At 37.3% G+C, this 13,476-nt stretch overlaps 1 protein-coding gene across 1 annotated transcript in view; it reads left to right on the top strand.

Annotated features, from left to right (window-relative positions):
- Positions 1–9,048, top strand: part of TDP1 (tyrosyl-DNA phosphodiesterase 1) — a 49,418-nt gene extending 40,370 nt beyond the window's left edge. Inside the window, exon 15 of the mRNA XM_009699120.1 lies at positions 8,975–9,048. Coding sequence (XP_009697422.1) covers positions 8,975–9,048 — 74 coding nt within the window. The remainder of the gene's footprint in view (positions 1–8,974) is intronic.
- The last annotated feature ends 4,428 nt before the right edge of the window (positions 9,049–13,476 follow it).

The following is a 13,476-nucleotide window of genomic DNA, read 5'->3' as shown; positions in this document are numbered from 1 at the left end:
AAAAGCAATCAAATACATCTCAGGACCTACAATGATAAATTCATTAGTAAATGATGTACATAATCTCTCTGGTTTCAGCCCTAATAATTCATGAGGTTGATCCACAGTCTCTTAAAGTTCATTAAGTTCAATAATAATTAAATAATTTGGTCCCTGTCCTACTGTTCTCTCACCCTACATAACAGGGAAGAAAAATACAGAAGACTTGTCCACCTTTGCCTGGTTTACCTCATTAGTGGGTTTCATTCTAAAACTCAAGTTTAGGCAAAACAGAAAAATAGAATCTCTTGGAGAAACAGTCACAAAGATTTTCTTCCTCCTCTTCTTCCAAAGATTTCTAAAGAGTATAAATTGTGATCATTGTGAGACAGCTAACTTCTTGGGTTTGCGCTGTTTTTCTATCCTAGAGAGATGGATTATCCTTCACTGAAACATAATCATAGGCTAAGCTGTAGTCACTGAAGGATGTAGTGATGTGCTTTAAGATGTCACTGATACAGTAATTATGATATATCACCTCTGTGACACATAACATTAAAAATTTTCCCATTGCTTACATTTAATTTTCAGCTATATTTCAGATTTGCACAGAGCCATGTTTTACAGCACATGGACAGGTAAACTCCATCTGCTTGTACCAACCAGAGTCCTTTGATCTTCCTCAAGGGAACAAAGAATAAAATTTAAGTGGGTCTCAAACCATAGCTGGTAGCAGCATAGTCAGTTCAGGTTGAGATGAGGAGTTTGTAAAATTTCTTCTGTGAGAGAAATCATACCAGAATTATTTTCATGTCAAGTAGCTCATTTTAACTACATAGGATGACTATAAAAAACAAACAAAAAAAAAACCCGAAACAAACAAATGAAAAAAGCCACCAACAAACCACACTATAGTGCTTGAAAAAAATAGTTTTGGACCTAAAAATTGTCAGAAAGTAATGATCATGTGATTGATTAGCTCAATGAATCAGTAAATCTATGGTTTACATGTATTGTAAACTATATTGTCATTGTATTATAGTAAGCTTCAGTATTTTGGGCTACTTCATCTGCGATTTTTCCTAGTGAGTTGCACTTAGCTTTCTAGTTACATTTAAGTGTGATCAGACTTCTGCTTAATTGGCTCTGTTTTCTGCTTTTTGAGGGAGACCTCAGCAGGTGAAACATTTCTGAAACATTTCTCTGCATTATTATTCTGCCAGATTTTGGATTTATTAATCTCATGCACTTGTTACAGAACTCTCGTACAGCGCTACTGAAAAGGGGATGAGCTAAAAATATATTTATCAGCAGTTCTTTGGTTGTGACTGGGTTACAAGACAGGAATTTATATAAACTTTTTCTGAGCTCTTAGTTCAAAATGCTCTGGAACTGCTTAAACCCTCTGGAAAAGAATCCCATAAAGTAGGGGGGTAAGTAATTTCTGATAAATAAGTTACTTCTCATTCAGTTTTCTCTTCAGTTTATGTATTTAAATTAATGAAAAAAACTGGCTCTTCAGTTGACTAATAGTATACAGAAAATATATGTATATACAAGAAAATAAAATGGGTTCCAACTCGATTTGGATTAATCTAAAGTTAGAATGAAACTATATATTGCTCTCTATATATGCCAATTATATGAATTACATTAGTCTTTAGTTATTTTGCTCTTTGTTGAAGATTCTGTGATTCTCTGTGTGTGTGTGCGCACTGGAGTCTGCAACTGATGGGAGCTTACTAAGCACCAGAAATTCCTAGTTGGGAATTGGCTATTTTATCTCTGTTGGGGGAAGGAGAATATCCTTGAGGAAATGCTCCCTAAGACCAGGTCAACTCAGATTTCCTGAGACTTACTGAGAGAAGCTGAACGGCAACTGTTTTCTGTGTCATGATACGGTATGATATGCTGTCATATGGGCTGGTTAGAAAGCTGATAAGTAGTTGTAGCAAAGAAAGGAAAGCAGCTTTTTGGAACATTCCCAGCTCATATGGCCATTGCTCCAGCAGCTGCAGTAAAAGCAGCGGCAGGCAGGCTTTGAGCAAACCTGATCTAGTGGAAGGTGTCCCTACCCATGGCAGGGGGGTTGAAACTAGATGATCTTTAAGGTCCCTTCCAACCAAACCATTCTATGATATGTTGATTCTACTATTTCTTCCCAGAGCCATTCTAACAATTTGTAAAAATGTATTAAAATGTATTTCATTATGTTCCAGCAGAAAAATCTATTTCACCCTTGGTAACTGGGAGCTAAAGCTGTCAAATCTCATGCTGTGAGAGGCTGGAAGAGTGGTGGGCGAATGAGATGGAAATTTGCTTTAGTGCAAGTTGAAGCATTGTGGAGAAATGAGCAGTCCACTTAACAATTCGTTAGTTCTCTAGCTAAAGTTTTCAACCTCTGACAGCTGTGATTTTGTTTTCTTAGGGATGCACAAAAGGATCTGTAACATGTCTCACAGGAACAGCTCTCTCCCTTGTGAAGGGCCCTGCTCATTGTTCAATAGTCCATTACCACACTTATGTGGAAGAGCAAATTGACCTTTTCCTTGTAACTTCAGATGTTCAGTGCTTGATATTTTGTCTAGCTTTCAACAAGTGGGAATTGGGAGTATGGTGAAATTATATTTGGTAAATATTTGTAGTGATTTCAGGAAACTAGTAAGACTCCATCATGTTTATTACACAAAAACTGCTGTTGTGTTGGATAAAAACAAAAAAACTTCATGGCATATTTGCCTCCAGTTCTGGTAGGTTTAGACATTTGTATTTATCCTATTATTTAAAGAGTGGGGATAATTCTCATTTATCTTGCCTTGTGCTAGTAACAGAGTACCTAAAAGAAGAGATCAGTGTATGTTGTCCAGCTAAGCTAGAGGAATCCTTTATTACTCTGAGCTCCCTTACAGGGACCTGCTGTATCCTCAGGAGGTCAGATAAGTTCTGGGAAAATGTCAGTGTACATGGTCTCTACCTTTCTCCCACCTTTGTTTTTTGTCCAAAGTTCTAGAACTCTCCACTTTCTCTGTCAAGTAATTAAAATATTTTTGAAGAAATTAAGAAAAGACTTCTGGGGAAGACATTTGCATTTTTCAGTAGCATCCTTTTTTCTAATTAATACTGCATAGTTACATGGAACTTGTTTACTTTCTAAAGTTTGAAGGAACTCAGCTGGCAGCATCCTATATGAATTTTTAGAGAACTTCAGGTCCTCTGAGTGTGCTTAATATGGTACAAACTCTAAGAGAATACCTTATCTTCCAAGAAGATGACAACTAGAAGCTAGTTCTGTTTCTAGTGATCCTAATACATTGAAGAGAAAGTATTTCACTTATTTAATGCTCAGAGCAATGGTAAATGTAAATCTGAGTATGTTTAGAAGTTTAGTTTTCAATTTTTTCAAGCAGCAAGTATATGTTGTCATTGTAGTCCGTATACCAGGGCAGGTGGCGGGGAGTGGGGTTGGAACCAACCTCAGTCTGTGTTGGCATCCATTTCCCTCCTAGGTGGAACCTGAAACATTATTATTGACTGGTAAACCTGCAAATTGATATCGAAGCTCTCTTAAGACAGCTAGACATCAGATGCTTCCTCAGATGGCCTCCCAGAGTCCAAGTGTAACATTTGAGTACATACGAAAAGCTGATTTTCTTCCATTTTTTTGTAATGACAATGAAGAAATTAACACTTTGAGAGGAAACTTGAGTTAAGAGTCACCATTTAGTTTGACCACTTCTGTGTATTATTTTGATAGGGTTACAGACTTGAAGACCAGAAGGAGCCACTGGATTGCCTGATCTGATTTCCCACATATTACTGTCCAATTTCTCTGAGCTCAAACTTGTGTTTGGCTAAGAGATCTTTCAAAATATGCTTCAGATCATTAGTTGAGAGCATCATCATGAGATGGCAAATTCACTGGATAGTCAATACTTTGCTCCAATAGTTGGTCAACCCAAGAATTTAAAAGCACTTTATTTTGGTTTTTCAGGATAGATGTAGGATGCCCAGTCTAGTTGTTGAACTTATATGTGATTTGATCATCTTGTGCAGAGTGCGAGATTTGTAGTTGAAGTCTAAAGAAATATAACAATATGTCATCCTAACAGATCAGAGTTAAGGTTGCACAGAGAACTTCTACTTGAGCATTTTTCATTTAGACAATTTCTTCCCAGCTGCTTTAAATTACCAGCATAGCACAGTTTTATTATGCATGATCTACATAGCTTGCATCTTTCTCTTGCTGCGGGGAATAACATGCACACTTTACATCTGGCAGTTTTAAAATAAAGATTAAGATCATCCCTACTCTGAAGTGACAAAGGACCTCATTAATTTTCAGCAGATACCATTTGTTACGTGCAACATGTATGTTATTAACCCTTTGCAAATTGCTGTTTTGAGCAATTGCAGTTGTTCTCATCCAATAGTCAGCTGAACAGCAGAAAGCCATTTGTGGGCAGCAGATGCATCTTCAGGGCAAAACATTTAAAGAATTTAAAAAAATAAAATTATCTGGTAGCTGATAGTACTACTTAATGTTGTGACATAAACTATATAGATACAACAATCTCCTGAACTCCTCTGTTAACCAACAGATTCATGCTGTTATAACAAAAAAGACTATGACAAAGCTGAATGTATTGATGATACTAAGATAAGAAACCTATAGACCAGCAATATAATTTGAGAGTTCCTTGGAAGGAAAACAGAAAATGATCCAGTCTGGTATTTGGGAAGCATGCACACAAGAGCCAGTCTTACTTAGCAAGATGTCAAATTTCTTTGTGCCTTTGATAATATTCAGATTTTTATTTCCCTCCAGAATATTTCAGAGTACTGTTATTTTGTTGTATAAAACTATCTTCTCATTGACCTCCATTGTCACATGTCAGTTGCAATATTGCTATGATCTCTCTTACCAATACAAGTTGACCTGATCCTCTCATGAAAGCACAGCATTTCATTTAGAGTGCTTGAGGACTGATTCCTCTATCACTTTTGTTTCACCCTATTGAGAAGTTTCTTACAATACTTACACAAAGGGATACAACCCACGGGTTTTGGGGTTTTTTGTACCTTTGCATGAGAAAAGGTATAAGCTGCTTGCTATAGTCAAGTATCACTTAATTTGTGATTTAGATGTTACACAGTTTACTGACTGAGGAAATAATCTGCTGTATGGGAGGAACTTGAAACTTTAATACGTAAGTACGTCAAGGGGGTTTTTGTTAGAACAACTTGGGAAAGGCCTCGGAAAAGTGCAAAGGACTTTTTCTCTCATCACATCAACACTTTGCGAAAGAAAGCAATTCCTGTTTTTAAACAGCAGTACTGGGTTTTGTTTTGTTTTTCTTTTTTCCCGTAACAAGTGGTCATTGTCCTGGCCTTCAGGAATTATTACCTTGTTTGTGAATATCATTATAGATCGTACATCTATACCCCATCTGCCTTCCCCCTTCTTGAGATATTTCAGGCATGATTTTGCATTGAAAGGAACCAGATGAGTTCCTTTCTAAATACCATGTTCATCCAAAGGGAAGGGAGAAAAGAGACTGAAGTGTAGCGTGCACCTTCTGCAAATGCTGAAAGGGAGAACTTTCCAGCCTCATGCAGCAGGAAGTAAATTTGCCACGTTAGGATGTATATATAGAATGACTTGAAGAACTCTGGTTATTTGTGAGTAACCTTTCTCTATATGTGAACGCTTATTACTTCAAAGCTACGTTTTTCAGTTGCAAGATTCATGAAATATTGTGAAAGATTATGTAAGAATCCAGTCTCTGCATTTAGAAATCAACCAGGAATAGCTATCATCTCGATCTCCACAGTGCAAAAGACACTTGTATTTTAAACTGTAGGAAGAGGATTACAAAGATGCTTTAAGTATTTTATACTTTACTATTCAAATGCACGTTCCTGTAATTCACAGACTTTTCTGGTTTTGGCTGTACATACCGTACTGCCATCTGTCATTTATGAGAACATGAAGTTTTGAGATGGCTTGCCAGCATGTTTTTTACCTACACAATATACTGCAATTGTAAAATACTATTAAAATTTGCAAAACAACCTTGTACCATTGTCAGCTCCTGATCTTGTATTTTGTAACACGATCTCAAAATGTGGGGAATTCTCTGAGTGAGTAATCAGGTGTACTTGAAAAAGCTTGTCTTGCTTTCCAGGGTCTCTGTTATCTTTACATGAAGTACCATAGTCTGTTCAGTTGTGAGACAATATTCAAAAGTCTGCCTGAGTATAATTGAAGTAGTGCTTTGTCTGAGATTTCAGATGATCTTAAAGTAGTGAGGTAGGAATGACCCCGTTCATTTTGCTGTGTACTAACTCTAGTGCTGGAGTTCTGCTTGTAAATGAGGCAAGAAGGAAGTGGGGGTACTGTGTCACTAGGTAACACTAATTCCAATAAGATGCTGGTGAGACAAAACTATGGTATCAGAAATGAAGAGCTGAACTTGAAATGTATGGAAGGTAGGTATGTTGAGCACACTTTAAAAATATATATGTAGGGGGACTATAAATAGGGAACAGTTAACTTTTTTTTTTACCCCATAAGATCAAAGGATTTAACTTTCAAAAGTTTGGCAATCATTTTAATGTGCAACGGTAAGCAGCTACAGTCATACAGTATTTGTACACAGTCATTGCCTTTCTCTTGTTGCTATAGCTCCTATTAAAAGTGACAAATTTAAATTGCATCTATTTAAAAATAACTAAATTATAGTTTGTTTCAGCAATAGTTTTACACATGATTTATTAAAATAGTATCAGGTGTTTCATAAAACCAACAGCATCCCATTAGTAGAACAAAGTTCCAAGTATGTTAATAGCTACCTTAAGAAAATTTTATTAAGATAGCCACAATAAAAAAAAAATAAATTGTTTTTTTATTGAAGCCTCTCAGAGTGCTTTAAGGGGTGACTGAAGTTATTTCTGTACATCTGAGTCTTCCTCTGCCTGTATGTTTTGCTGAATTAAACAGAGCAACTGCAGATGATGGTGAAGATGGATAGGTCCAAGCTGCATAATACACTCCAAGTGACAGATTCCAGTGCTTGAGTGGGACTGGATTTATTCTGATATCAGAGATAGAGGTTGATGATCAAATCTGAATGTGTGCTAGAAATCCTCAATGCTTTTTCTAACATTTGCTTTGTTCTGTACCCATTCTTATAACTATTAATGTTTACTATGTGGTAGGGTATTCATCTAAAATACAAAATGTACACGTGGCTCTCAGGCAGGAGCCTGATAAAAGAAGCTTAGGGAAATAATGTTGCCACTTTTTTTTTTAAGAGATCACTCGAAGTCTAGATATCCTGAAGACATTTTTTGACAATGCACGGTGAGTCAAGTGCTATAGTTTATGCCAGTGTCCAATGCCTTTTTTGTGCTTGGAAATCACCTATCCACAATAACCAAAAGCTAGCCAACTACTTCTTTCCACCTAGAAGCCATATTATGATTTTAAATTAGGGGAAGACATGGATGTTTGCATATGTTGTCCACATTATAATAACTTTATGTGAAAGATACCATTTGTTGCACAGGCTGTTCTTTCTCTGATGATCACATTCCTGTGACTTGTAACATCCCTATCAGTCTTCATAAACTCTAAATGTAACGTCTGTTTTCAAGTCAAGCAGATTCGATTTTGTTGTAATTTAAAGCATTTTCCTATTACCCTTTTACTACTGTAAACAGACACTTTTGTAAAACATTTGCATAGCTGGGATAGGTTTCAATGCAACATACAGAACTACAGTAGTAGAATTAAATGCTCTCTAGAAGCAAGTACTAATGAGTACTTGATAGGAATGCTCTCCCTGCCCCATGTTTAATTGGCGTGGTGCTGTTGTGTGATTTATACTTCCCTTCATTACTGCTTCTGTCACTTTCTTACTCTCCTCTTCTTGCTACAGTAATTCTCATTTAATATATTGTGAGGACTGGCACTGGATCCTGTAAACTTAAAATTGGACAACAGTAGTCATAATCAATAGTTTATCTAAAATTTCAATTGACAAGCATGTAGCAAGTCTTCTTTAGCAAGTATACGTAGTATATCATGTAGATGAGTAGCTTGTTTTTGATATATGAACTACTCCCATCATCCTTAGTACAATTCAGTTTTAATCTATGTACAGATTAACATCACATGTCTTCCTTCAGGGCTTATTTTTTAGATGGAGAAAAGAAGCAGCGTAGATTATATAAACTTTTATTTGAGAAAAATCACTGAAAGGATTGAAGGAGTTTTCTCGTATTTCAGTAGGGGTAGCCTGGGAGAAGTAGAATAATGGCTTGGCTTCGTAGACCAGCTGCTTTTCTGCAACACATACGTGGTATGAGGAAGAGCCTCAAGCAGGTTGCAGAGCTAGCAGTTGGCTCCTGCTGCATTGCCTTTTCTCCTTCCCAAGAGTGGGAATAGCTTCTGTATTCCAAGAAGTGGAGGGAGGGAACTGTCTGCTGCAAACCTGTTGCTCATCTAAAGATGTGATGTTTGAAGAAGTGAGGTGTGAACTTGAACATTTCAGAGGTCAGGCAGCGTTATTCTTAGATACTGAATTCTTGCTGTCCATGTGACAAATACTAATATTTTACAGCACTTGTAAGTCCATTGGGTTAAGAGAGATGCAGCTGCCTATGGGCCAAACCAAATTTGGCTGCATTACTGTTCTTGTATACCAGCTGAAATACAATTATTTTACAGCTGGTGGGGAGTATGTTGGGTTATAATTGTATTTAAAAGAATATTTGGGGGGGAAAGCAAAGCCTTTTGAAAACTCTAAATCTTACCATTTTAAAAAGTAGCTGAATAAAAATTTCCAGTAAACTGAAATTGCACATGGGGTTACGTGAAAATTAGTGGGAAGTTTGACCTTCCTCTTCCTCCAAAGTGAGGGGAGGAAGAGGATCAAAATTTTACATTTAATAACTGAATTTGTCATGAACATGTTTTTGGTTTGCTTTACAGATCAACCGTGGATTTGGAATATTCCTTACACTAACGCTCCTGATACACATGGAAACATGTGGGTTCCATCATGAATGTTTCCAGTATTCTGTGATGTTTCACCTACTGACACTGAGCCTGCCACGCTACTTGCAAGACTGCTTATTTCTGTTTTTTAAGCTGTAATGTCTGCTGTAATGGCTAATTTGTAGTTGAAAGAAACATGAAAATGTTGATAACGGGAAGATTCTTGGAGAATCTGTAACCATATTATGGTAAATGAACCTGCATTTTTAAATACCTTTTTTATATGCTTTTTCCTTAGTGTGGTTCCTAATACGCTTTTCAAGATTAAAACAAGTATAGATTGTTCTCAGAGAATCTTTCTGCATTTTTAGCTGTGATGAATTTAGAATTTACTGTTCTGCGAGACTGTCAGTTGGCCCTGGTAGCTAGAATAAAAGTTATTGTATGTAAAATTTAAATAAAGTCAATCTTGTTTATATATCCCTTGTTCCATCTTCTTCTAAGTGTGTACCTTTCAAATTGGATTGAAACTTTGCTTTGCAATTATCACTTCTGATGCAAGCTCTAATATTTGCTGTTTGGCTTCTTGCAGTATTTGGCTTCTTGTCAGTTATTTCCTAATCCTCTGGTTTTTTTGCCCCTTGCAGACACCCAAGTACTGTCCAAAACACTAAATTGAAGTGGATGGGCTTGGGTGCTGAAGAGTAGTCTTAAATAGTGCTGTGGGATATATGAACAACTGGTCCTGCGGCCTGGAAATCTCGTAGTGTCGTGTGGTACTTCACTCAGAATTCCCTCTGGATCCCAAATAATCTGACTGAGTAGCTGTTCCAGTGCTACCTCATTCATTTTGCAGTGTCATTCCCCAAGATGTGTTGGAGTACACCCAGAGTGCACTGCTTCCTAATGTTTCTCTAATGTCTATCCCTGTTTCATTCAAAAATTACCATAGGAAAGGAGTGTGTTTAGGAAATCATCGTGATACCTGCCTAGCAAGGAGGTTTTCTTTTGTTTTCCTACACTGTCACAGACCAATCCGTAGAGAAACTCTACAAAGTACTGCTGCTTTTCCATCTTTCATACCCTTTCCCTGTTGTTCCACCCTCTCTAGTTGCATTCAAGTTCTCTGGTGCAGTTATTAGATGGTCTTTCAAATCAAAAATCTTATGGCTTTGAGTTGCTGTTGAGGAAATTACTGTAAAGTCTTTTGTTCAAAGGGTAAATAGAGCTAGATAATGGAATAGCCTTGCCTGTAACACAGGAATTTTAAGCTCACTCTTCACAGCAAATAGCAGGAACTTAGGTATGTAGGTTGCTCTTTTTTTGGCTTGTGATGGCAATTTAGAGGCCCAGTAGTCTTTATTATTGCTTTATCTGGTTTTGAGAACTTTGCGAATAATGTGAGCCAAGTACAGGTCAGAGTGCTGCTGGGATGTCCACAGAACGGATAGAAAGATTGCTTTCTGCTTTCACCTTCCCTCTATTCTGTATGCAGAATCTTTACTGTTTATGCTATGTGCAGAGCCTAAAAGACAAGCATCAAGGAAGGTAACATGAAGATGGAGCGGTGCGCTCTAAAAACACAGATAACTTCATAGCCATTGTTATACTTTCTTTTTAACAGAATATTGTCATTTTAATTATTTCCATTCTGTGAGAATTAAGAGTAGTTCTAAGTAGGAAGATGTCTTCGTATGACGAAAGCTTTAAGGGTTCTAGAAGGCTGGCTAACAATTAATGGATATTTTTCCTTAATTTGTGAAGAATGCAATTTATTAATGCCACATATTTGAGTATTTCTATTTCTGTCACAGAGTGGTTTGACCAGCTCTGAGGAATTCCTGGTTAAATGCCAGCTGGAATTTTTTGGTTTCCAGGAACTTGGTGTGATTTAACTTCACCTCTCCAGGGCTCAGATTAACGCAGTGTCAGAAGATCCTTCCAAAGCCTGCCAGTGGGAACAAATAAACCAAGTGATCAGTTCTGCTAGGAAAGCTCAGGAAATCTTTCCAATGCAGAGCTGTGACCCAAAACAACTTGGACTGTGGTATAGGCACGGAAGCGAGGCACTGCTGGGTGGCAGAAGAGGAGGGAAGAGTGAAGGCTGGGGGCTTGGTTTGCTGGACAGTATGTGGTGTGAGCTGAACTAATGGTTCAAAGGTTGAGTTTCGTTGAAAGAGATATGCATGTAGTTCTGTTTAAACAATGCTCTTCCAGAATGCAAGAAAAACTTGTTTTGAAGAAACTGTCCAAAGAGAACTAAAACTCCAGGGTGGCAACAGTCTTCTGCAGTCACTCCTATGCAACCCAAACACAGCTGGGCTTCATGACATACTGGAGCTGGACGGAAGGTTCTTGACAAAACCTTTGTCCAGAAAATGCTGTTTAATAACAATTTTCCAGATGTGCAGGTGCCAGGACAGACTTAAGAGCACTTCTTAACTGTCTAAATAAAATTTTAAGATTTTTCTTGTGCAGAATATTTTGAAATCCCATTTTTCATACTACCCTAATAATTATTTTTTTTCTTATCAGGCCCCTAACATTTGGAAAGTGGAATTGTGAATAAAGAGAAGGAGAAAACAGGCAAATTAGTCCAACCTACAGCAGAATGTCTTGACATATATAACTGAATTTGGCTCTGGGATCTTTGGTTGAAGTGATATTTAGGTCTGAGACCTGTGTGCTTCTCCTTTATTTTTAAAAGGTAGTTTGAATTTTTTTTTAAAAAAAAGGGGCAATAGCATTGTCTGTAGAAGCAATTGATATCCAGCACAATATCTTTTTTTACTCAATGAATTGCTGATTAATTTCTCTTGCTACTGCTGAGAATGAAGCTGTTCTGGTGCACCTTCAAAATTAAGTGCTTTCCATTACAACACAGTGTAAGAATTTATTGTTAATGCATATCAATGCATGCTAGTGCAAACAGTGCACATCTATTTCTGTAGTGCTGCTAATTAGGTTATAAAGAAGGAGCTAGTGCATATTTCTGTGCCTAAATGGCTAAAACAATTTGATCAAGCCCTAGCCAATTTTAATGACTAATGCAATTTGTAAAAGCTCAAGTGACTCCTAACCCACAGCTGTTCAAGGTCCCGTACTGGTGTTAAACCACCCATCAGAGAGGTCACAGCATGGAAGGGAAGCAAACCCTGCAGAGCTGCCGTACACCCTGCAGAAGGAGATCAAGGTGGAGGACTGGAAATTTGGTTTCATAATGGCACTTCAATATTGGACTGCTTTGCTGTAGCCATTAACATAATGAGAAAGTACCAGTTTACTCCCTCCTCAGACAAGGAAGGTCACTCAGTGGTTGCTTGTGATCCTGAAAAGATTAAATCTTCTGTCAAGGGCAGCATAACGTTGTGCAGTTTCTTATTGGAGTCACATAGTAAAGCAATGATCTAATTTTGTTTTGTTCAAGACCATGATACAGTGATCTATCTGGAGTCTTTTCACCACACTTGAGATTAAATCCAGCATCACAGAAGGTACAAAGGTGTAAATGGTACCATGCTTTTTTCTTCCATGCTCAGTGTGCAAACATGCAACAATATTTTAGCTGTCCATTTGGTGGCTTTCCTAAATGTGTCAGTTTGCTTTTTTCAGCAATTAGTCATATGTTAATTCCTTGTACTTTCTTCTGATAAGACTTTCTATGGTTTTGATATTCCAGCCTGTCTTCCAGTAGACAAATATGAACATAGTAACAGAAATAACTGCACAAAAAGTTCCAAGTAAATGAAAATTAATAGAGATGTGATACCAAGAACTGAATATTGAGATCAGTAAATTAATGTAATATCTTCACTGTGACATACTCTGGCTACCCACTGTGTGTATTTGAAATAGCTAGAACGGACATAAAATGTTCTTTATAATGCTAGATGCTACCAAACCCCACAGATATTTCTGCTGACTTCAATAAAGTTGCTGACATTTTACAGCTGTGGAATTAATCACTGTGACCCCGGATGTCAGAATTTTAGCCGGACACTGACAGTAGTCACACCATTCCCTTCTCTCTTACCTCCGAGTTTCTTTTAATCTGAGAAACTGTAACTGGCATCCTGAAGGGCAAAAGAAAGAAACATAGCAAAAAGTACTGGAGGCTGAAAGGAGAGCTGTGTAAATTCAGAGAAATAAGTTCCCATGTTAATCTACAGTCTTTATATCCTTGGCTTTTTTTCTTTTTGTAACAGACTAGCTTTTCTGCTTCTCTGTTTATCAAATTTTTGTCTCTAATTCCCAGTTACTCCTTTCTAAATGTTGCTGCAGTACTTTCAAGGTATTGTGACCTCTTTGCATTAATCAGAGTAAAAAGTTCATGCTTTAGTTGTAAGTATTTTCCATGGCTTAGAATGGAGGAATGTGAGGGGCTCCCGGATTCTTATACTAACTCTTTTTCTGACTTCACAAAAAGTTGATTTGTGTGTCTCTGTTTCTCGCTTAACATGCAAATCACTACCGCACACAGTTCTAGTACCAATAAG

The sequence above is a fragment of the Cariama cristata genome, unplaced genomic scaffold (assembly GCF_000690535.1).
Source record: "Cariama cristata isolate BGI_N322 unplaced genomic scaffold, ASM69053v1 scaffold17394, whole genome shotgun sequence".
Classification (NCBI taxonomy): domain Eukaryota; kingdom Metazoa; phylum Chordata; class Aves; order Cariamiformes; family Cariamidae; genus Cariama; species Cariama cristata.
This window is presented reverse-complemented; position numbering and strand designations above follow the sequence as displayed.